This window comes from Penicillium arizonense (assembly GCF_001773325.1).
Source record: "Penicillium arizonense strain CBS 141311 chromosome Unknown PENARI_contig006, whole genome shotgun sequence".
Taxonomy (NCBI): Eukaryota; Fungi; Ascomycota; class Eurotiomycetes; order Eurotiales; family Aspergillaceae; genus Penicillium; species Penicillium arizonense.
In genome coordinates, this window is record NW_019173283.1 from 1,171,429 (window position 1) to 1,194,900 (window position 23,472).

At 45.7% G+C, this 23,472-nt stretch overlaps 12 protein-coding genes across 12 annotated transcripts; 7 read left to right on the plus strand and 5 right to left on the minus strand.

Annotated features, from left to right (window-relative positions):
- Positions 1-154: 154 nt before the first annotated feature.
- PENARI_c006G08200 (DnaJ and TPR domain protein) lies at positions 155-1,769 on the plus strand (the record flags this gene model as incomplete). Its single annotated transcript, XM_022630476.1, has 2 exons — positions 155-1,123; positions 1,176-1,769. 2 exons carry the CDS (start codon positions 155-157, stop codon positions 1,767-1,769), a joined length of 1,563 nt encoding a protein of 520 aa, XP_022489517.1.
- Positions 1,770-1,839: 70 nt separating this feature from the next.
- On the minus strand, positions 1,840-2,854 carry PENARI_c006G08219 (protein-L-isoaspartate O-methyltransferase; the record flags this gene model as incomplete). The annotated part of the gene is made up of 3 exons (XM_022630479.1): positions 1,840-1,846; positions 2,124-2,707; positions 2,753-2,854. The coding sequence occupies 3 exons, from the start codon at positions 2,852-2,854 to the stop codon at positions 1,840-1,842; spliced, it is 693 nt and encodes a 230-aa protein (XP_022489719.1).
- A 457-nt stretch (positions 2,855-3,311) lies between these two features.
- On the plus strand, positions 3,312-4,098 carry PENARI_c006G02440 (uncharacterized protein; the record flags this gene model as incomplete). Its single annotated transcript, XM_022630205.1, has 2 exons — positions 3,312-3,459; positions 3,518-4,098. 2 exons carry the CDS (start codon positions 3,312-3,314, stop codon positions 4,096-4,098), a joined length of 729 nt encoding a protein of 242 aa, XP_022489499.1.
- A 423-nt stretch (positions 4,099-4,521) lies between these two features.
- On the minus strand, positions 4,522-6,264 carry PENARI_c006G06445 (uncharacterized protein; the record flags this gene model as incomplete). The annotated part of the gene is made up of 10 exons (XM_022630394.1): positions 4,522-4,566; positions 4,621-4,692; positions 4,760-4,827; positions 4,878-4,932; positions 4,985-5,044; positions 5,103-5,495; positions 5,567-5,914; positions 5,988-6,043; positions 6,100-6,171; positions 6,228-6,264. The coding sequence occupies 10 exons, from the start codon at positions 6,262-6,264 to the stop codon at positions 4,522-4,524; spliced, it is 1,206 nt and encodes a 401-aa protein (XP_022489543.1).
- Positions 6,265-6,898: 634 nt separating this feature from the next.
- On the plus strand, positions 6,899-7,365 carry PENARI_c006G10219 (NADH dehydrogenase [ubiquinone] 1 beta subcomplex subunit 9; the record flags this gene model as incomplete). Its single annotated transcript, XM_022630577.1, has 4 exons — positions 6,899-6,918; positions 6,967-7,099; positions 7,152-7,272; positions 7,340-7,365. The coding sequence occupies 4 exons, from the start codon at positions 6,899-6,901 to the stop codon at positions 7,363-7,365; spliced, it is 300 nt and encodes a 99-aa protein (XP_022489583.1).
- Positions 7,366-7,857: 492 nt separating this feature from the next.
- On the minus strand, positions 7,858-8,357 carry PENARI_c006G12387 (histone H2A; the record flags this gene model as incomplete). The annotated part of the gene is made up of 3 exons (XM_022630674.1): positions 7,858-7,910; positions 7,963-8,255; positions 8,305-8,357. 3 exons carry the CDS (start codon positions 8,355-8,357, stop codon positions 7,858-7,860), a joined length of 399 nt encoding a protein of 132 aa, XP_022489680.1.
- A 563-nt stretch (positions 8,358-8,920) lies between these two features.
- PENARI_c006G04646 (histone H2B family protein) lies at positions 8,921-9,479 on the plus strand (the record flags this gene model as incomplete). The annotated part of the gene is made up of 3 exons (XM_022630304.1): positions 8,921-9,095; positions 9,161-9,232; positions 9,301-9,479. 3 exons carry the CDS (start codon positions 8,921-8,923, stop codon positions 9,477-9,479), a joined length of 426 nt encoding a protein of 141 aa, XP_022489606.1.
- Positions 9,480-9,849: 370 nt separating this feature from the next.
- Positions 9,850-10,409, minus strand: PENARI_c006G07511 (cysteine protease ATG4; the record flags this gene model as incomplete). Its single annotated transcript, XM_022630442.1, has 2 exons — positions 9,850-10,219; positions 10,282-10,409. 2 exons carry the CDS (start codon positions 10,407-10,409, stop codon positions 9,850-9,852), a joined length of 498 nt encoding a protein of 165 aa, XP_022489488.1.
- Positions 10,410-10,610: 201 nt separating this feature from the next.
- On the plus strand, positions 10,611-11,157 carry PENARI_c006G11614 (uncharacterized protein; the record flags this gene model as incomplete). Its single annotated transcript, XM_022630642.1, has 2 exons — positions 10,611-10,729; positions 10,911-11,157. 2 exons carry the CDS (start codon positions 10,611-10,613, stop codon positions 11,155-11,157), a joined length of 366 nt encoding a protein of 121 aa, XP_022489720.1.
- Positions 11,158-11,797: 640 nt separating this feature from the next.
- Positions 11,798-13,773, plus strand: PENARI_c006G06013 (uncharacterized protein; the record flags this gene model as incomplete). The annotated part of the gene is made up of 4 exons (XM_022630372.1): positions 11,798-11,852; positions 11,909-12,679; positions 12,734-13,271; positions 13,323-13,773. The coding sequence occupies 4 exons, from the start codon at positions 11,798-11,800 to the stop codon at positions 13,771-13,773; spliced, it is 1,815 nt and encodes a 604-aa protein (XP_022489613.1).
- Positions 13,774-13,945: 172 nt separating this feature from the next.
- On the minus strand, positions 13,946-15,617 carry PENARI_c006G00099 (putative C2H2 finger domain protein; the record flags this gene model as incomplete). Its single annotated transcript, XM_022630094.1, has 2 exons — positions 13,946-15,446; positions 15,505-15,617. 2 exons carry the CDS (start codon positions 15,615-15,617, stop codon positions 13,946-13,948), a joined length of 1,614 nt encoding a protein of 537 aa, XP_022489750.1.
- A 1,433-nt stretch (positions 15,618-17,050) lies between these two features.
- Positions 17,051-17,836, plus strand: PENARI_c006G02211 (uncharacterized protein; the record flags this gene model as incomplete). The annotated part of the gene is made up of 2 exons (XM_022630198.1): positions 17,051-17,613; positions 17,662-17,836. 2 exons carry the CDS (start codon positions 17,051-17,053, stop codon positions 17,834-17,836), a joined length of 738 nt encoding a protein of 245 aa, XP_022489568.1.
- Between the last annotated feature and the right edge of the window lie 5,636 nt (positions 17,837-23,472).

Sequence of the window (23,472 nt, forward strand, 5' to 3'; positions counted from 1 at the left end):
AGTCTCCTTTGTTCTCTTCGTTTTGGCCCATTTTGATTCTGGCTTTCAGACTATGACCTACTTCCTGCGCCCCTAGTGAGACTGATTAATCAACAATTCTACTCTAATTTACCTCGTCTCATACACCTCCGGTACTGCGCCGCATACTTCCAAGATGCTCGTTTCTTTGGAATTGCTCACAGCCTTTCTGGCATGTTTTTCCACCGGATATGCCCTTCAAATCCCACCGGACACGCCTCTTTCTGAACTGATCTCTTCTGCGAAAGCCCACCTCGCACAGGGTTCTCCTCGAGACGCCGTGGCATACTTCGACGCTGCAGTCTCGCGTGACCCTACCAACTATATCACTCTCTTCCAGCGAGGCGCGGCGTATCTATCAATTGGAAAGAACTCTCAGGCATCAAACGACTTTGATCGGGTCCTGGAGCTCAAGCCAGACTTTGAGGGCGCTCTCCTACAACGATCCCGCCTCAAGGCACGGTCCGCGCACTGGGCAGAAGCCCTGCAGGACCTCGAACGGGCTGGAAAGAAGTCATCTACTGATTACAAGGAGTTGGAGGCTGCGCGTGATGCGGCCACGTTGGCTCTCAGTGCCGAAAAGCAGGGCGCTTGGGAGAGCTGCATCTCTGAGGCAAATGTGGCCATTCTAAAAGCAAACACGGCACTATCTCTACGGCAGGCGCGAGCTCGTTGCCACTTTGAACGAGGCGAGACAGAAGAAGGTATCAGCGACCTGGCGCACGTATTGCAAATTTCACCTAGCTTGATCGAGTCTCACTTGCAGATGTCATCCATGCTGTTTTACTCTTTAGGGGACAGTGACCGTGGCCTTGCTCAGATCCGCAAATGTCTTCATGCTGATCCCGACTCGAAGGCCTGCAATCGTCTCTATAAACGTGAACGGAAGCTTGTCAAGCGATTGGAGAGATTGCATGCCGTCCTGGAGGCGCGCAAGTTCAGCAATGCAGTCAATCTCATGGTCGGGGATGCCGAATCCAGTGGATTGATTACAGACACCAAGACAGACGTTGAGGAGGCAAAGAAGGCTGGCCATATTCACCCTCTGGCGCCTAACAACCTATATATATTCCTCGTCGAGAAGACCTGCGAGGCTCTCCGTGAGGTATGTTTTACACGTCCGCTTATTTTGACTAGTTGACTGACATGTATATCAGATGCGAATGCTTAAAAAGGCTGGCCCTTATTGTTCTGAATCTCTACAACTTGTTCCTCATTCACTCCACGGTCTCCTGTACAAAGCCCAGACCGCTTTAGACGAAGATCGGTTTGAAGATGCTATACGCACGCTTGACTCGGCCAAGGAACACCACCCCAACTCTCAGGAGGTTCAATCTCTCCATCAAAAGGCTCACGCCCTCCTGAAGCGTTCGAAGCAAAAGGATTATTACAAGGTCCTGGGTGTCAGTCGGGACGCGGATGATCGAACGATCAAGCGAGCTTATCGCCAACTCACTAAACAACACCACCCAGACAAGGCACATGCCCAGGGTGTTAGCAAGGAGGAAGCAGAGAAGAAGATGGCATCTATCAACGAAGCCTATGAGGTTCTATCTGATTCGGAACTCCGGACACGGTTCGACAATGGTGACGATCCCAATGATCCTGAATCGCAGCGTGGAAATCCTTTCCAGGGCCAAGGCAATCCATTTGGTCACGGTGGTGGTCAGCAGTTCTTCTTCCAACAGGGAGGCGGACCACAGTTCAAATTTGGCGGTCAAGGGTTCAACTTTCCAGGCGGATTCCGCTAATAGTCTTTAACATTTGTCTTTTTCTTTCTCTTCTTCTGTGTAGAACATGGCGGGTTGCGGAGTTTCCCTCTTAGTGACTTTGGACACCCGCCGGCATGTATTTGAGGCTTGGCGTCACTATGAGGACATAAGTGTTGCAATGAAATACTTCTGTTATTATCATCTGTTGTCGGCGAGCTACCAAACCCTTAATGGGTTATTTGTCCAGAGGCCCCATGGCCCCGCACTCTGTGATATACGCAGGGATAATGGTAAGAGCAAGTAAAACAGTCCACGCAAAGCCGAATGTAGGCCAATCCTTAACCTACTGGTCCCTTCCTTCATCGTACTGGAGCATTTGTCAGGGGCACGTACCTGACCTGGAAGACCTTTTCTTTGTGAACGGACCCATCCTCCCGTTTATCTACCACCCAGATAAATTGGCCGTCGCTCAAAATATCCCTGGCGCTTCTACCATCCTCCGACTCCAAGGGAATGAACAATCGCCCAGGGGCACGTAGCTGGTCCACCAGGGTCGGATGAAGATTCTCGGCCGCAGCTCCGACGTGGATTGCATCGTATGGTGCACCTTCTTTCCATCCGAGGCGACCGTCACCCGTGATAAACTCGACTTTTCTGGATGCCTGCAGCTCACGGCCTTCCTCGGACTTGTTCATATTATCGCGGGCCAGGTCTGTCAGCTCGGAGATGTGATCGATTCCAATCACCTGTCCCTGGACTGCACTGCCGGATGAGTCGGTCACCAGGTTGGCGAAGACGTGGGTCAAATATCCTGAGCCAGATCCAATGTCCAACACTCGAGAGCCAGGCTTGAGGTAATCAATGAGATATTCGCATGCATGAGCATGCATGTGGGGTGCTGAGATGGTAGCTCCATGCCCGATGGGCTGGGGCGAGTCCGAGTATGGCCGAGATGGAGCGTAATGAGCTCGATCAACCTGGATCCGTTAGATAATGTTCAAGGGGATGAGGGACCTACTTACTCCTATCATGGCTTCTTTCACACGCTCATTCTGAATTAACTCGGCTTTGAATAGGTTCTCGATCAGCTCGGCGTTGGTGGAACCGGAACAGTACCATGCCATATTGATAGACGTTGTTTTGCGCCTTAATCCTACTGTCAGGGCCTTTTTTCTGGATAGACCAAGCATAAGATCATGAAGTGATGTGATGGGAGAGGATGGAGGATGTCACTGATGCATATATATATCCATGGATCATCATGTGTACGGCAATGACGACACTCCACACGTGACGGTTGTATACCTCATACGCCTTTAAATGTGTTCAGCTCTATATCATCATATCTGAACGTCATAGACCGTATAAACAAGCATACAAACGGGAGAGTGCTCACCTAGGCAGGTGGGGGAGCTATGGTGATTAGTAAGACCTTACTCCTAGCTATCAGATTGCCCAGTTGTTGACCATACTTCGTACACAATCGCCGTGGGAACAACACCCCTATCCTACGGCAACATGGACTTACCCAGTGCGCTGGAAAACCCGCATTATTGATACTCTTTCCCGGTTAAGATTGAAATGGCGGAACAAACCCCCAATGTCCGAGCGGAGGTAGATCTGATGATATTGGACTACCTCGTCTGCCTGGCCATCAGCAGACTTCTTGCCATGGTTGGAAATCCCGATATCTGCGCAGATGTGGAATGGCTCGTGGAATCGGTTGAAAGTAAGTCCACCTGAAGGTTTCTGGTTTGTATCACGAAACCACGTGTTGACTCCTCTAGCCTTCCGCTGGATTATCGAGGGCCACCAATTCGAACCTGCCCTTCCCTGGGATCTCGACCTCAAACTGCGGATCTTCCATATCGTCAATCTCTACTGCCGCTACGAGGCTCCCAGGGATCGTCGCCCCCTCCCAAATTTCACGCCCCTGTCCCACATTGCAGTTGAATTTATGCAATTTTGCCATTCCTCAATCGAGAATGTATCCAAGAAACGCTGGTTTGACCTCGGTGCCCATCTTATGGCGCATGCGATCTTGGAAGAAAAGGACCGCTTCCCGGAGCATCTCCGCAGGCTTTGTTCATGGACAACCAACGATGACGAGCTAAACGCGTACTGGGAGGTCAGCCGTGGAATGTTTCTCGAGCATATGCCACCCCCCTACGGCACCGCAGCCCCAGCAAGCCGAGAAGAGCTAGACCGGATTTTCGACGTCCAATTGCTGCACAACCGTTTGACTGGGTTCTTCGAGGATCTCATGGACGTCCTGGATGTGCCCCTACTTGTACAAGTAGAGCAGGGCCAGCTGATCGGGTTGACCCATGAGGAAACACAGCGGGTGATTGAATATTGCCAGTCCTGAAGCAAACTTCATCTACTGAAGAGGATCCGAGATGCGAGTGTATGTGACAGTACCTGCATGGCACACTGTATTGTATCCTAACGCGCACAAAGTCCAGCAGCCCCGAAAGGGCGAGCAAGAAAATCCAGGGAACCCAATAATTCGCCCAAATGGGTACTTTTACATGTTTAATTGCTTTATTCATTTCCTTCGACCCCAGGCCTGACGGCCAATACGTCAAATCGAAGACTCGACCATCTGTAGAAGACACTGTATCTATTGAACCACGAGTGAGAACAACACCCAGACTAAGCCTGCTAGAAGGCATGTCCTTAACATGGCATTTATATCTTGGAAACCTAATAATTTACAAAGGGCGCAACAGGCCGCTCTAGACATGAAAACACGCAGGGCAACAAGGGCAGTGTCGGCAGTGAATATCACCTAGCCGAGCAGCATGCGCCGGGGGTCCTCAATGTACTCCTTGACCTGTAAGAAAGTTAGTGTTTTGACCATATTTGAAGATGGAGAGTAATGACATACCTTGACCAGGAAAGTAACAGCCTCGCGACCATCCAGAAGACGGTGATCGTAGGTGAGAGCGAGGTACATCATCTGCCGGCAAATGTTAGTGAGATAGATCCCAATAAAAGTGATTTACTGGGGGAGGGGGGTCACATACCGGGCGGATTTCGACCTTGCCGTTGATGGCGACAGGCTTATCCTTGATGGCGTGAAGACCCAAGACAGCTGCAAAGAGTGTTAGACCCAATAGACACACAAGAGATGGTGGAACTTACCAGTCTGAGGAAGGTTGATGATAGGTGTACCCATCAGGGAACCAAAGACACCACCCTATTCAAGTTAGCCTTCTCTGGACATGGTCTATCTGGGAAGGGAAATTTACGTTGCTGATAGTGAAGGTACCACCGGCCATATCCTCAATAGTCAACTTGTTGTCGCGAGCCTACAGATTGATCATCCGTTAGCAAAACTGCATAAGAATACCAGCCCTGAAGACTTACCTTCTTGCCAAGCTCGGCAATAGCCTCCTCGATTCCAACGAGGTCCTTGCCCTCGGTGTTGCGGACAACAGGAGTTACAAGGCCCTTTTCAGTTGCAACCGCAACGCTGATATCAACGTAGTCACGGTAGACAATGGTGTCGCCGCCATTGGGACCCTCAATTGAGGCATTGACAGCGGGAATGTCCTTCATGGCAAGGACGCAGGCACGGGAGAAGGCGCTCATGAAGCCCAGCTTCACACCGGTCTTCTTGAGGACATCGTCCTTGTACAGCTTCCGGAATTCCATCAGAGACGACATATCAACTTCGTTGAAGGTGGTGAGAGACGCAGCAGTGTTCTGAGACTGCTTCAAGCGCTCAGCGATTCTCAGACGCATACGGTTCATCTTGACCTGAGCAGATGGAAGGTACCATGTTAGCAATGTCGGTGTAAGCAATGTGGCGAAACATGGCGAAAACATACCCGGCGTTCCTCGCGGCTCCCAAGGGCAGGCTTGGCTTCAGCGGCGCCTTGCGGCTTGGGTGACTCCTTCTTTGCGGGGGCCTCCTTGGGCTTCTCTGACGGAGGAGGCGCAGGCTTTGAGGCCTGAGTCTCCTTGGGCTTATCCGCCTCAGCGGGAGCAGGAGCGGTAGAGGACTCCTTCTTAGGCTCAGACTCCTTGGGCTTTTCAGCACCCTCGTCCTTCTTTCCTTCCGGAGCACCACCGAGCTCCAACTTAACAAGGTCCTGTCCAACGGTGACAGTGTCTTCCTCGCTCACAAGGAATTCTTTGATGGTACCAGACTCCGGGGCATTGACCGAGACATCAATCTGATCACGGAAGAAAAGAAATTAGCGTCAGCAACCCTTAGTCCCTGTCAATTCTCCCAGTATGCCAACGTACCTTGTCAGTTTCGATAGTCGCGATTTCCTCATCACGCTCGACATAATCGCCAACCTCTATATTATAATAAGCACTGGTGAACAATGGCTGATTTGAAGAACAAGCGCCATACGTTTTGAGAACTGCTTCAGGGTACCCTCTGTAATCGATTCGGCCATCTGGGGAACCTTGACGATGGAGTCGGCTATAACAAACATTGGTTAACAATACTGGACAGAGTCGCGACAAAATCGACCTTACCATAGGTTCTGAGTTGGTGGCCTCCCAGAGGAGCCATGTTGAGCGAGACATTGATGCTGTTTAATTTAATGAGCTAAATATGCTCCCACCAGGTATGATGTAGGCGCATTTTTCCTTACCCCGATGAAACCTGGAGTAAACCAGAGGCCGAACGAGGCGACACCTTTGTGCGCGTCAAAGTGGACAACCCCTTGAGGTTGCGGAACTGACTAGATGCCCGAGGTGTGGTCCTGGCCACAGCCGACAAGCCCGAAAGGCGCGCAAGAGAGAGCCGAGAAGCCATAATTGAATAATGAAAAAAAAGCAAACAATTACCGGGAAGATCGACCGGGAAGAGTGAGAAAAGAGGCTTCTCAGAAAAGAAGTTCAAGGTCTAAGGTGAAGGTCAAGCTCGGATTAGATCGGGTAACGTAAAACCGGGCTCCCTTTCGGCAGAGGACTATTCCTCTTACATCCTACGGCTGCCCACACGGACCATTGTAGCATTTCATGAACGAATTAGGAAGCCCAGAATAGTCAACCTGACGACAATCCCACTCACCCCCGTTGGAAACCCTGAACCACAGTGTCTGCAATTGTTGTCAGACTTAGATATCATAGCGAACCACCTTCTCTCGTTTATCCTTCCTTCTGACCGGAATTGGGCCCGGGACAAGACTTGAGATCTCAGCATGTCCACCTCCGCTGTTCAGTGGGTAGCCGTCCCTTCTAATCAAGAGGAATATACTGACATTTGCAGGTCGCTCTACAGGCGCTCCTTGAAGTTGGCCCTCGACTGGGCTGTCCACCGGCAGGTGTGGCGCGGACAAGCAGTCTATATCCGATCCCTTTTCGAAGCGAACAAGGACGTCCGTGATCCCCGCCAACAGCAGGTATAGGATCCAATCCCTTTCTTACTGCGCCATCTTTGACACAATTGAACAGGTCTTGTTGCGCGAAACGGAGAAGCTCTTGGAGAACTGGAAGCACCCGGATCCTTACCGGGCACCCACTGCGCCCGGCGGAAACAAATGGGAACGCAACCTGCCGGCCCGAATCCTGCCATGTACGTCGATACCTCATCTCTGGCAAGCGAAAATTGTCATGGAACACTAATATCTTTACAAATGCAGATGCGCAATCCCCAGGTGCCCACTAATGGAGAGCGGAAGTGCGAAATACAATATCAAATGGAAGACTGGGGTTTTAATCGAGAACATGAACTACGCCTAATTCATGCAGATAGGTTCGCGAATCGATACCAATAATCAGTTGATATACTTGGTGTACAATAAAGCGGAAAAAACAGACGACTTGAATCTGTACAAGTCGACGCGACAACCAAAATACAGTAGAGAACGCAAATATAAATGAGGCACGACGAAGTCAACACTTGAAGGACCTAGAGTCTTTTCATTGATTTAGGTCTGTCCCTGGGGCTAGTATCCGAAAGTTGAAATCCCTCAAACGAGCTAAGGTCGTCGGTATCATTCCATGTCCGTAGACATAATGTACAACCAGGAAATTGATGAAAAAAATAGAAAACGCAGAGCCATAACGTGCCCGTCCCATAACCCCATTATCGTGTCAAAGAACCAATCCGCGCCGGAAAAGAAAACAAAGAACCCGCGAAAACAACAGAGACACCGCTCTACAGCTCCTGGCTACCCTTACCAGCCTTGGGGGTCTTCTTAGGAAGAAGGTCTGAAAACCAGATTAGTAATTGAAGATGGGAAAGAAGTGCGGGGTAACGTACTCTGGTGGATGTTGGGCAGAACACCACCCTGGGCGATGGTGACGTGACCCAGAAGCTTGTTCAGCTCCTCATCGTTGCGGATGGCGAGCTGGAGGTGACGGGGAATAATACGGGTCTTCTTGTTGTCACGGGCGGCGTTACCAGCCAACTCGAGGATTTCAGCAGCGAGGTACTCGAGAACGGCAGCGAGGTAGACGGGAGCACCGGCACCAACACGCTGAGCATAGTTGCCCTTGCGGAGCAGACGGTGGACACGACCAACGGGGAAGGCCAGACCAGCCTTGGAGGAACGGCTTGTGGATGTCAGTATGAGATCGAAAAACGCGTGGGTAAACAACTTACGACTGCGCGTTCTTGCTGCCGCTAGCCTTGCCGCCGGACTTTCCGCCAGTCATTTTGATGGATGGGTTTTTGAAGGGGGGTTTGAAAAAAGGGTAAAGTGTCGAAAGATGATGAGTGAGTTAAGGAGAAAGTCGCAAGAGCAGGTGGGAGAGCGTGTGGAAGCGGAGGACCTTTATAAGGACGCGGTGAGGGTGACGTTGGGCGGCATCAAGAGGCATCCCAGATCACGCACTCGCTTAGAGGGCGCAGCCAATGATCAGTCAGATCAGACATTCCCATTCGGGTAAGGTTTGGTAATTTAGATCTATTACCATACCATACACTCATTTTGATGTGAATCTGGGCCACTTTCCCCGCCTTAAGACGCGTCAACCCCTCTTTAATCATACAAATCATACCACAATATTACCGTATTGAAATTCTGCCTCCTTTGCACCCCCCAGGATCAACTGCCTGTTGGTGCGCGAGTATAAAGACCGCGCCTCCCCTCGTCACCGCGTCTCACTTACTTTTCCTCCCCCATTCCATCTCTGCTTCCCATCCACACGCTTCCTTCATCATCCTTTGATCTTTCAAACTTCATCTTTTTACCCACCCTTTTAAAACTACATTCGAAATGGCTCCCAAGGCTGCTGAGAAGAAGCCCTCCACTGGTGGCAAGGCCCCCGTTGGCGGCAAGGCCCCTGCTGAGAAGAAGGAGGCTGGCAAGAAGACTGCCACCGCTGCCTCTGGCGAGAAGAAGAAGCGCGGCAAGACCCGCAAGGAGACCTACTCCTCCTACATCTACAAGGGTGAGTGATATGCGCGTTGTTTTTTTTGGATTTTGCTGGGCGCATTTGTACTGATCCCATTCTAGTCCTCAAGCAGGTCCACCCCGACACTGGTATCTCCACCCGTGCCATGTCCATCCTGAACTCCTTCGTCAACGGTATGTTTTGTTCTCCAAGGTCGCGTCGGCGCGTCTCAGTCGGCTCATATTCTGACTTTGAATTTCAGACATCTTCGAGCGTGTCGCTACCGAGGCCTCCAAGCTGGCTGCTTACAACAAGAAGTCCACCATCTCCTCCCGGGAGATCCAGACCTCCGTACGCCTCATCCTCCCCGGTGAGCTTGCCAAGCACGCCGTCTCTGAGGGTACCAAGGCCGTTACCAAGTACTCTTCCTCCGCCAAATAAGCGGGTTCCTTACGTTTTCTTTTGAGCTTGCTTTGTTTTTACTGCCTCTTGATCTGTTATGGGCTCTGAGGCGGTCGGTTATGGGTGTTTTGCGGGTTTCTAATGCGTCATGGGATGGCTTGAATTTTCTTTTCCCCCGATGGGCGATTTTCTTTGATGGTTACCGATATGTGAATGCGGTGTAACATAACTCGGGTATGGGGCAGGCACGGATTGACCTCCCCTACTAGAACGCGAAATTCCAAATGCGTGATTGCATTGCATCATGATTCTATCTTTCCAACTAGTTCTGTACGAGCGAGGGGCCTTGTGTAGCTACAGCAGCTTCGGGATGCCAAACTGATATCCAACTTGATAGGTAATTCCAATTTTATTCCAGTGCATCTGAGTCATCCAGCACTTCCACTTCATCAAGCGCCCCTGCGCGACCATGGCCATGATCTGGCTGGACGTGTCCAGGGAAGATGTGCACGATCTGTCGCCCAGGAGTAGATTCAATTTGTTGCTTCCAGTCAGCCCAGTCATCCTCATCTCTGATGAGGAATCCGATCAGCATGCTGGGGTCCATGTCCTTGATGTGGATTCTCCGAAGTCGGCTGGTGTAATAGCTATCAAGTTCCTCTGAAGTGTAGGGTTCATCAGGTCGATATGGTGTTGCGGGTCGAGTAGAGTGGGGATCGAGGAAGAACAGGTGAGAATCTTGAGATCCTACAAAGTAGTGGGATGCAGAAGGGCGCCCGCTTGATGTTTGTGAAGTGTTAGTAGAGGCGCCTTATGTCTAGATGATTGCATTTGGACCTACCCTGCCACACCAACTGATTGGGGGTATTGCAGTGCAGCTCGTAGTCCGTCCCAATACACCGGTGTGATATGATCAATCCCCAATCTGATTCCTAGGAGGATAAGCGTTGGCTGGATGCGGCCAGTCATGTCTCGCGCAACTTGTGTAAATTTATCTTCATATACATCGGATGAGTCGTTGGTAACGTATACCCTAAGCTTGGGTGATTCACATTGGGTTGAAAGTAGCCTGTCTGCTCTCAGTATCAAGCGATTTGCTTTGTTGTATCACTTACTGTATACATCTGGCAGTTGCCGACGGTCCAAACCACTCTCCTGGGTATTTCCCGCATGACTCTGCGCCGCAGTTCACAAATCGATGTATTGAGAATAGAGCATCTGGATGATCGGCGAACATTGAAATCAACTTCGACTCCTCCTCTGGTCTGTCTCCCCTGCGCCAGTCTGGTGTGCGAATGTTAACTCTGGTTTTTCCCTGTATATCAAGCTTTGTCTCTCACCTCTCCCTAGCAATAAGATCGCGAACGTGTTTGCCAGAAGGCTTTGCCCGGATCTAATCATGCAGCCCCACCCGGTATCAGATGTGAAGCCCTGGGAGTCCATGAGCTGACTCCGAAGCCGTACACTTAGCGTCATAGAGGACGCCGCTTCTGGTGATTTTGCTCGTGGTATCGGTGTGAAGTTTGATCGGTATGTCATCCACTGCCTCGATCCAAAATCAGAGAGAAATGCTTCCGGCCAGGCTTTCCCTGTTGTTTCACTCGATATGCCAGCTTCTGCGGACTGCCTTGTCGGACCATCTTCTTTGACTGTTAGAAACAAGTGGCGTGTATTCGGCACTCAGGTCTCCACCGACTCATCGGACAGGTCTGGTTAGGACTTACCGGTGATTTGCGGGGTCGCATACTCTCTACCCAGGCACCATATCGACGCCGTGGGTACATCATTCTGGGGTTCTGGATCCCAGAAGTATTGCACTATGCGTTTGCATTTTTCCATGTCCACCGTCATCGCTGTTGTGGTTTGTAGATGGTGATGAGGGGGGCTTCGAGACGGTGTGGGGGGATGATCGGAGGGGATATATATATCCAAGGCTACCTACCCATGAAGTGGGAACCAGAGCTTAGATCAACATCATTCCAAGGAAATCACAGAGGTACGCAAGATAATAAATAAACCACTGATATATCCATAAGAACACAAAACAATACAAAAGAAGTAGAATCATCTGTAGTTCAAGCTATTTCTACACATATCTAGAGGGGTCTAAACACAGTCACAAGCCAAGACGTCACCGATCCCTAAGGGCTAAAAGGGTCAAAAGGATGGTTTCTCCCAATTTGCATCGATGCGACACCGAAAGATTTAAGATTTACATACATCGAACAAGATCATGGATATCTCTGTAAAAAATGACAGTGATGGCTCTCTGATTTGGGGTCACCGCCCCGGCCCACTAACGTCGAGAAAGAAATCCCGCCAGAACAACTTTTCCTTCAACCATCTCATCTGCACCCATGGCCCGCCATGGGAAATTTAAGGCCCGTACCAGGCGGGCACCAGTGGGCAGAGGTATACTTCATCTGTCTTTGATTACATTATACTTCGTTGAGACTAATTATCCGTAGACCCATCGCCACACCAGTTTACCATGCAGCAAGAAGCTCGGAACACTGAAAGCCACCAGCGATCATGGTCAAACGCCCTCCGCCACAAGGCCGTCAATTTCGTGAGCGCAGGAAGTCTGGAACCAACCCTGGAACAGGAAGATGAGGACCAGAAGTCCACCAGAGACGCATCAGAACCAATGACCGACAATCCACTCGACCATAGGGTAGATGACCCCGAGGTTCCCTTCTTTTTTGATTCGCAAGGGCAGGAAGTTGCCAACACAGGGCACCCGGACCCAACACTGCGACTTGAATTGTCAGATTCCGACGACTCGAGCGAAGACGAAGTTGTGTTCACTGGTCGGAGGAAGAACATCAAACCCGTTGTTATTGAAACAAACCAGCAAGAGATTCAAGGGATGGTGCAGCCGGCCGCTGCCGAATTGTCTCAAACATTATCTAAACTGGTGGTTGAACCTGCACACCGTGACCTGCCACCTGTTGCCAACGACGAAGACGACGCAGAATCCGACACAGACAAACCAAACTGGCCACCAGAAACAGACATCGACCCAGTAGCCGACTACATCGCCAACATAGACAGCGAATACCACGCAGAAATTATCAAGGGAACAAGCGCCGATCTCCAGGAGGCCATTGACGTTGAAAAAGCTGCGACGCAGTTGGACCTGTCGGCCTCTAGCCCCGCTGGCTTCCAAAGAGAGTCACCAAGATCATTACCCGCAGACAATCAAACCAATACCTACAAGGCCGAGGGCTCAGTGGATGGTAAGTCTGAACCACGCCTCTTGTCAAGGCGTATGCTGACATGCAGGTATCCAGTGCTGGCTCAAATGCAACTTGACACAGAACAAGAATCAGGCACGATATCGAGTGAAACTGACCAGGATGAAAAGGAAATGTTTGATGATTTGAATTCTGATGATGATTTGGATGATTTTATACTGCTCGAGGACCTAGCGACCGGGTATTCCAAGTCAGGTAAGAAAGGCGCCCGGTCTGGAAAGCCCTCATTCCCTTCAGCATCGGCATTCGCAGATGCCCTTGACTCCGATCCTTACTTTGGGTTTGATATCATGGACTTTGATCGACCGAGCCTACGGAAAAAGCCCAAGGGCAAGCAAGTCATCCCTGAGCTGGTGCTATCCGACAGTGAATTTGAGATTGAGCTGCAAGAAGCCTGGCAAAACGACAGAAGGAAAAAGAAGCTGAGAAAGAAGGAGCGAGAAGAACTGCGAGCGCAAGGATTACTTGGCAGAAAACCAGGGAATCCAGACCTCAAAGCCAAGTATTCCAAGGAGATGAATATGGAGCAGTTCATGAACGAGCTACGATCGTTTCTCCTGTCTCCCAAAAACAGGTTTGTCTACACCATTTCAACTGTTACTAGGCCTAGCTAACTCCATTGAAGCCTGGCATTGCCACCCATGACCAAACAACGCAGAAAGCTGATACACGAGTTGGCCAATGCACTGAATTTGAAATCACAGTCACGCGGTCATGGAATGGATCGGTTCCCTGTTCTAAACAAGACCGCGCGTACTCCTACATACACCCCCAAAACCATTTCCAACGTCGACGATCTCTTGTCTGGGACGAAGTTCAACCGCCGGCTGTTCAGATCATGGGGCACAGACCCACCAAAATCATTCAAAACCAAACGATCTGGGGGAGCTGCAACCTATATGGAAGGCGATGTGGTTGGCGCTTCTGCCCCGGAAATTGGAGCCGGAAACCGAGGCCGCGCCATGCTGGAAAAGATGGGATGGAGTACAGGTACTGCTCTCGGAGCTTCCAACAACAAGGGCATCTTACAGCCCGTTGCCCACGTTGTCAAAAACTCCCGGGCCGGGTTAGGCTAAACATGGGCTTTGTGCATGCCTGGAAGGGATTTTTGTTTTACCCAACCCAGATTTGAGCGACACGACTCCCCTCGATAGACTATATACAAATTGAGGCCAAGTTCTGACCTCTACAAAATCACCCGTGGCCCAATATTTGCACGTATGGTATACTTGCACCAGAAGGTGACATCTAACGTTTCTTGCCCTTCTGACTAACAGTCCCCGACAATGGCTGTGCATGGTCCTCTCTTTTGATATGCTCAAACAGCTTAGACTTGGAAGCGAAGGAATCTTTGCACTTTGCACATACAAAAGCCATAGATTGATTTGTTTCCTTGGCGGCCTTTTTAGCCCGTTTCTGTTTGGCCTTGCCAAGCTTAGGCGCCAATGACTGCTCGATGATATCAGAAGCGCACAGTTGATCAGACAGTGCGGTGACGGAATCTTGTGTTTCTCCTGACAGAAGACTCATATCAGATTGTAGTCTGGTTTCGATGGATTCCCTCGAAGCGTAATCTTCGTCCTCTGTGGCCGGGGGAGAGTCTTCAACTGCATTCGGGTCGGACGTTGATGCCTCTTTTAGGCCAGGCAAGCTTTCCTGCGCCCCAGTATCACGGTCGGAACTGATACCTGCCTCTTCAAGTCGAGAACAGAGTACTTCAACGTCGGCCGGGGGGGATATATCATCCCCCACCTCAAGAGGTTGAGTTGTAACTGCATTGGCTCTTGAGCCATCGGTGGACTCTAAATCTAATTGATCATTCTGCATTCGCATCTCCCAGCATAGTTGCTTGACAGCCTTGACGTGCTTTTTACTGCGTTCGTGGGCCTCGTATTGCTTTTGACTTTTGAAATATTTGTGACATGCCACACATTCAAAACTTTCAACCTCGCTCTCCTCGCTCTCACTGTCGTCTGCCTCTGGTTGCTCCGATTGCGCCCATTCTTGAAGGACATGATCACGCATCTTGGCCTGGTTAAGCGCTCGTGATTTCGCTGCTTGCGTAGCCACAGACTGGCGGAGAGTCTCCTGGCGTTGGGCTTCGCTCTGGGCGTTGGCTTTGTATCGGGGATCACGTTTCTTGACGAAGGCCACAAGGGACCTGACCGCATCGTTGAATTCTCGAATACCTTCATCACGGAGGCGCTTATTTTCTTTTTCCATCAATCGTCGCACCCGGCGATCAGGCGCCTCAGAGAGACGATAAGCATCCCTCCAGGCAAAGGACTTTTGGGTGGAGAATCCACTCCAAGCGGCATAGAACGGCCGTACAACATTTTCAAAATCATCATCACAAGATCCAAATGCTGGATATTCAATAGGATCTTGAGCCTCCCACTGGCAAGCAAGCCTTTCCTCCAACGCAAGCTGTTCGAATTGCTCGCGAAGACCACCGAAGAACCCAGTTGGGGCATCGGAGAATTCCATTCGAGGACTAAACTTCGAAAAGAGCTTGAGGACATCATCAGTGGTTGTAATTCGAACATTGTACGAGTGTTGATCATCGGCACCCCCGCTTGTCCCCAGGAAGGCATCACTATGTGAGTCGTACCATGCTCGCTCCTGGGGATCTGCGAGTACCTCATAAGCAGATTGAATTTCTGCAAACAGTTTGGTAGCCTCTTCAACATTGCCATAGTTTCGATCTGGGTGCAGCACGAGGGCCTTTTTCCTGTATGCTTTCTTGATTCTGTGAAGACGGACAATTTTTTAGTCGCGGGATATGACCACTTAGTGTGTAAACGTACTCATCGTCGGTTGCAGCCCGTGTTACCCCTAGTAGCTCATAGTAGTCGGTCTTTTGGCCTTGCTGCTCTGAGGCGTCAGAGCTCGCCTGGCTGGTTGAATGGAATTGGCCCATGGTCCCGGGGGTGGTGGGGGGAAGAAATGCAAAGGATAACAAGGTCAGATGTGAAGAGAAGTGTAGGAGAGATAAACAACGTATCCTGCCAGAGCTTCAAGGTCTCGTGTCTATCAAGAGGAGACCTCAAAAGCCCTGAAGCTCGAAGCTCGAATTGTTGAGGGGAGGAAGAAAAACATAGAGGCTTGGCGCATCACCTTATCAAGGAACTGCCGTCAAGCATCATCTTCTTTGATCCCTAGGAAATGTGACCTTGCCTTTCTCCATCTTTCCCTCAAACATCCATTGTCAACTTCTAGGGATGGTTTGGTCTCTCATTCATATTCCAGACGAGATCCTGAGTTCAATCCTACGTGATTGCCCTCCCCAGACCTGTGCCGCCCTCGAACAAACCAACTCTCGATTTCAAAATGTGACGAACGAGCCTTTACTGTGGCGTTACTATTGTCAGTCGCATTACAAGTTTTGGGATAGGCATCATGATATGCCTCACAAGCTTCTTTGTCCAGTCTCATCTATTGATTGGAAGGCGCTTTTTGTGTCCAAGTATCAAGTCGATCGCTCGGTCACTGGGCTTCTCGGGAGCATCCTCGCTAGTCAAACGGGCCGCATCGAAAAGTTTCGCTCTGTGATAGATATGGGGTACGATGCCAAAGACACTCTTTTGCGGCATAGTCTGGTGGCATCCGGGGATGATCATCTGGCCAGAAGGTGGGCTACTGATCCTGTGCAATTGGCATTTATTTCCGTCGAGTTGACCGGTGCTTTATGGCAACCTAAAGGTATTATGCTCGCGCTCTCTTGACTTGTCTCCATCGGAGCATCGCAGTGCCGGAGTGGGCGAAACTCAGGCGCGGGGAGCCGGTGTCACTTGACCGAGCCTTGGGCTGCTTTGATCTCTTCATACCTGAAAGCGGATATGGGGACTTGGACGACGTGAGTGCGATCCTTGTGTTCTTTTACTGTTCACCTGTATCTGACTGTGATTTCCAAAGATACGAGGCTCGCTTGGTGGGATTCTTGATCGCTTCGTCGCAGATCATCTAGATCTTTGTCTCACTCCTCGCCAAAAAGCCCTGGCTATTGCATCCTGGCTAAGGGCGAACAACCTTACAGGCCTCGACCCAGACCGGGAATACCACTCTCTGGAGCATAATTTCCTGGGGCTAGCTCTAAAGAATGTTGGACACAACTCTCTACCGTTGATATCAGCTGCGATATATTGCTTTGTTGCGCAGGGAGTGGGCCTCAATGCTAGTCCTTGCGGGTTTCCTTTCCATGTCCATGTCATAATCACCCCCAGGTCGGGATTTGACATGGATGGGCGTTCTTTGTCTAACATGGATCAGGGGCAGCCCATGTACTTGGACCCATTCCGAGGCGCACGAGAAACTTCCGTTTCAGATCTGCGCAATCAACTAAGCTTCCTCGGAATGTCCAACTCGGACCAATCAACCGCACTTGGCGAGTCTCTAACGTCGTCGATTGTCTTGCGCTGCGGCAAGAACATTCTGAACTCCGTCCGTATCGCATCTCAAAATCCCGACTTGCATTCTACTTCAGTAGATGCCGTGAGTGCAAGATATGCTGCACTTTGGTCGGTGATGCTCCTATCGGGTGATTCAAGACCGACGGATCTGCGTCATCAATTGCCATGGCTGATGGAGCTTTTCGCTACTGATTTCCCTTCGGACTTATTTCTCATCGAACAATACATTGCTCCTCTGTTCCACGGCCTATTTGAGTATGAGCATATTCTAGAAAGCCTCCACGTGATGAGGGCCGTGGATGAGATCCCAAAGCAAGTTCATACCCGAACTGGTACCAACGCAAACATTCGATATACTGTTGGTCAGGTTTTCTACCACCGTCGCTATCATTACAGGGCTATCATCACCGGCTGGGATTCCGAATGCGGTGCGGGTGAACAGTGGATGATGAGGATGGGCATTGACCGATTACAGGCTGGCAGGCACCAAAGTTTCTACCATGTTCTGTAAGTGTAATAATCCAACGTCTCCCTTCGGGGGCTAACCATATCTAGCGTGGAGGATCGAAGTGTTCGATATGTGGCTGAGGAAAACATTGAACTTATTAAACCTCACCTAACGGAACTGCCACAGAGCCTGACCGCTATTGCGGGCAAGCATTTCAAACGGTGGGATGAAAGGGGTAGGGTTTTTATAAGTAATGTGAAGGATGAGTATCCAGATGACTAATCCCCGGCCCTTGTGCCCACCAGGGCAAGTGGACATGGTACCTATCTATAGTCCAGGATCTAGCACAATGCGTATGTACCCGTCAACACCTACATGCGTCATATTATTATGTATCAGGGGTCCTATCCTAACACAGATATAGATATAAACCAATAGCTATAAGGCCTAGGGTGAATTTGTATAGTATATATGATACAGGGCTGCTGGAGGATGGCTGATGTCCTAATGGGGAAACCGGTGAATACAGGGGTCCAAGATGATTGGACGAAAGCGTAGTAGTTATACTGGCTTCCTGGCGTCTCTCCTGTTCTCTTTTTCCCTTCTCTCTAGCTTAGTGTCTCTTATTGAATGAACACCGTTTCTTCGACCTTGCCGACTCACTATATAACCCTATTTTGAAGGATATATTAGCTAGAGATTATAGCTACTAAGGACTTATATATGCGTTCAGTTTAGACTACGACAATGCCATCCACGATGGGGCGTAGGCATTTTGGCTAAGGGAATGTCCGCCTATTTTTATATAAAGTTACCTAAAATATACGTATAACCTGCTAATTTATTAGGATAATTACTAATTTTTACCTATACAACCCTATGTTCTATATTCGATCTTACCATTATATAAAAAGCTATATAAAATTATGTAAACTAATCTAGTTTAAAGTACTGGTGTTTTTAATACTCATCCTTATCTTAATAAACTATACACTTTTATAGGTAGTTTCTCTAGTATATAGTTAAAGTCGTTTATTATAGAAATATATTTTTAGATATAGTAACGTTATCTTATAATTAATTAGAAGTGTTAACTAACTTCCGAATTCTAAACTAGCTATTTATTAAAGAAGTTATTTAATAAGAATAATTGATTTATATTAATATTGTAATTCCCTAATATAATAGTACTATATTTACTATAAGATGTTATCTTAATCTTTATCTAGGATACTTTATATATAAAATATTTTTTTTATTAACTCCGTAGGGTATTAAGGTTAGCTGATTTTTTAAAATAATGCCTACCTTTCGGTAGTGTACATAGGCACCCCTATAGGTATTTTACTCTTTTAAACTAACCAGCGTATTATACTATAGTAAGTCTATAACTTATTTTATAATAGGTTACCTCTACCTCAAATTACTGCCCCTAATACTAGTAGGTCCCTATTTACTATCTTTGTTAAGATTAATTAGTTATTCTAAGATACGCACTCTAATATTTTACTTTTTTGAAGTCTCTATATACCTTTATCTCTTATATTTAGCTAAGCCTTATCTTAGTTTTATTATATCCTTATAATTATAACGCTAGGATTTTATTAGTACTTATAAATAACTATCTAGTCCTTTCCTACCTATCTAATACTTCTTTATCTATACTATAAGCTTTATATATACTATAAGCTTTATCTATACTATAAGAAGAGTGGTACTATAAGAAGAGCGGTACTAATATAATAAAGGGCTATCTGAATATAGATTAATACAGATATTGGTCAAAAGTATTTACCCACTACCCCACTTATATTTGACCCGGCAACTAACCCACCTTTTTATTTTTCTTCTACACCTCCCCTAGGCATCCGATTTTAATGGAAATTGGCCTAAAACGTAGGGAAAATGCTAAATTAAGCCCTAAGCAAAGGTTAGCTATTGTCTACGCTTATAAGGGTGGTATTTCGTAGTCAAACCTAGCTAATAATTGTAGCCACATTCGTAAGACTGTCTATAATATGCTTAAGCGCTTCGAGGAATATAAATCGATTAAGTCGCCTCCTCGAACTAGCTGTCTTCCGAGGCTAGACTCTTAAGCTTACTAATTTCTCTATTTATAAGCTCGCCGGCACCTATTTTAGATATATAAATAGCTTAGTGCTACGATATCTAGTTATCCATCTTAGTCTACTATATAGTGAGTTTTAAAGCAATTTAGACTTAGAAAACGGCGTTTAAAAAGGAAGATACTAATTAGGCCCTCACTTATAAGGAGGCAGCTAATATTTACGAGAAAATAGTGGCGGGAAAGCTTTTTAATTATAGATATTTTTAGATAAGTGTTCGTATAATAAATCTTAAATTTTAGACTATGATAGTGCTTTCGTACGGTCTTAGAGGGCCTTCGTAAAGACCTTATAAATACGAAAGTATACGTTAAAGGTATTTTATGAGTAGTTTAGGCTAGAATCTAGCTAGGAGATCGAATATATTTAATAATTATCGAATAGTACGAAGAATCGCCTTTAGGGAGGGGTTATACTATAAAGTCGTATATTTTGACGCTTAAAAAAGGTCTAATGCTAATCTACACCCATATTTTAGTATTTTAGTAAGATAACGTAAGGATTTATCTAGCGAAGGATATAAAAGAGTGGTTTAAAACTAATAGAGTATACGTCGAAGACTAGCCCGCGTACTTACCTAATTTAAAATTAAACTAGTATGTTGAGATTCATGGCTTGCTCAGGCATCTCCAGGCATTAAATGCCCGCTTCGCCAATACATGAAGCTCATGATCAGCATTCAACCTACCATGTATAGGATAGTTCAGGGGAAATGCTTCACATTAAATAGGATCTCTCCTTCATGAAGGAGAGATCAGACTTAAACCATCTCGTTGGTTCTTGGCAAGAGCTTCCTAGCATCATTCATCGTATTCTCCATTCAAATTTTAACATAGTATAACGCTAGTTAAAATTAAAGCTTTTTATATTATTTATGGAGCTTATTAGTAGGAAGATCGGAGGTATACTAGCATTATTTTAAAAAATACCTAGTAGAAGCTTAGAAGGTATTAGACTAAGTAAAGATATACTCTAATATTAAGTATAGATAGACGATTAAAGGTAGTGCGGAAGGCTAAGGGGTATTACATAAAATATTAAGCAAATTTTCGAAAGTGCTAGTATTAAGCAACCCTAAAATTTAATTATATTATTATACACCATAAAATAGTGGTGCTATATACTATGTAAGTGATATGTATATTTTGAGAGGGGACCTGAAAAAGTGGAGCGGGTAAATACTTTTTAACGGGTATGTATTAGAAATAATCCAAGAGCCTATTAAACTAAGGTTAATTTGAGTGATAATAAAATACAATAAGTATTATCTTTAACTTTCAAATTACTCACTTCTACTAATAATTATACTTACTAGGCCCTTAATCTATTACCCTGACTCTATTCTCTACTAATAAATAAGAACGAGAGTAGATCGAATTTATTACTGCTCTTAATATTTACTTTTAAAGCCTTTCGCGAATAAAAATTTATATTTCTAATTAAAATAGCATAATAATCGCTAACTACACCTACTATCTTTTATCTACGAACTACGTAGCGCTAGCTTAAAAAGCTTATCTCTAATATATAAGCGTTAGCCTATATTCCCTTCGCGTAACCTAGAGCTAGGAGATAATTTCTATACTTATAAAGGTAGATTATCTACTCTATTTCTTAATTATATACATTTACTCTCTATTAGATTCGTAGTCTTACTATATATCTTAGCTATAGCCCCTAACGTCATGAAATATTTCTAAGCCTTTAAATTTTAGAATTAAGGCTTATTCTAATATAAGATATCCGGATACGTTAGAATTCTATATTTTTATACTTTATCTACTAAGCGTATATTGAAGTACTTTAATATATACTACGATTGTATTAAGCGACATGATTTTTAAACTTAGTAAGATATAGTAGCGGTAGACCAATTACCTTCAGATATAGTAGCGGTAGACCAATTACCTTCTCTTTATTACTAAGCCTTTATATATATTTACTACTAGCTTAATAATTATAGAATAGGATAAAGAATCGGCTTTAGGGAGGGGTTATACTTTAAAATTGTACCACTCGAAAGAGACCTAATACTAATCTATACCCTAATTTAGTATCTTAGCGAGGTAACGTAAGGATTTATCTAGTAAAAGATATAAAAGAGTGGTTTAAAACTTCTAGATTATACGTCGAAGACTAGCCCGCGCTCTTATCTAATTTAAACTAATTAAACTAGTATAGCGCTAGTTAAAAGTGAAGTTTTTGCCTTATTTCCGGAGCTTATTAGTATAGGAAGATCGGAGGTAGACTAGTATTATTTTAAATAATACCTAGTGGAAGCTTAGAAGGTATTAGTTTAAGCAAAGATAGATACGCTAATATTAAGTGTAGGAAGGCGTTTAATAGTAGTGCGGAAGGCTAAGGGGTATTGTACAAAATATTAAGCGAATTTTTGGAAGTGCTATAACTTAATTATATTATTATAGACTATAAATGGGTAGTGCTCTATACTATAAAATTGATATATATATTTTGAGGGGAAACCTGAAAAAGTGGAGTAGGTAATAACATTTAAAGGGATATATATATTATCTTCTAGTTCTAGTATAGGTAGAGTTTTACTATTATTTCGCTAATACTATTCTTAAAATAGGGAGACAAGAAAGATATTATATAAATAGGAGTATTATTCTAGTAGGGCTACCTAGCGTATATATTTCCTAACTGCATTAAGTATTTAGAATGATCTAATAAAATTAAGAGTAAGCTTCTTTAATAGGCTTTTTAGGTAGAGGTTTATAGTAATAGGGCCACTAAATACCCTTTTTAGAATGATATTAATTTATAGCGTTTAATATAGTATTCCGCCTATAATTTACTTACTTTCCGCTATACTTCTTAAAGTTTTCTATATAATTCTTATAACTTTTCTAGGTATACTATAGTTACTAGGACTTATTCCCTCGAAATATTCTCTTTAGTACGTAATTAAGATTTAGACTATAGCTATATAGCTCTTTTAAAGCATATAAGTCCTATTATAAAGCGTATAATATTATTAGTAGCGAATCAAGCTATAAGAACAGGGGTTAGCTAATTAATTTATTCTATATTAATAAAGTATTAAAGATATCTCTATACTTAATTTATGCATTCCGTGTCGCTATTAGTTTATAGATAAAATACTAAAAATCTTAATTTAATATAGCTTAGCCAATTACATAGTCTTAATTATAAACGTAATAGATAGGTAATAAGATCAATCACTAGATTATTAAAGGGCCGCTAGAAAATTAGCAGCGATTATATCTCGCTATAAGATTAATATCTTAGCGTAGCGGCTTTTTAGTATACTACGTATTCTTTAACGTATTAGGCTATATCATATATTAATCTACTAGAATTCATATCTTAATAACTCAGAAATATAGGGTTGACTAAATATCTTATAAGGGGATTATTATGCTAAAGTTTTAATAAATTTTAATATAAGCGATTATTTCCTAAGATATATAACTAGTCTTAATATCTTAGTAGGCTATTATATAGTTTCTACGCTACTCTTAACTTCAGATCGGTAATCTAAGAGCGTATCTCTTAGGTCTTCGCCCTCCCTATATTTTCGCCTAGTAAGACACTTTAAATCTATTATAATATCTAACTTATAGACTTTAACTACGTAGGCGCGCTTAATTTCCCGCTAGATAATTATACGATCTTTCCTAATATTACCAAGTATTATAATATCTTCTAAGACTAGGCGTAGAACTATATAGTTGTCACGGCGTGGCGTCTGGGGTGCGCACGCGTACAATTGTGCGTACTAAGTAGTATACGTATCGGTCCTAGGCA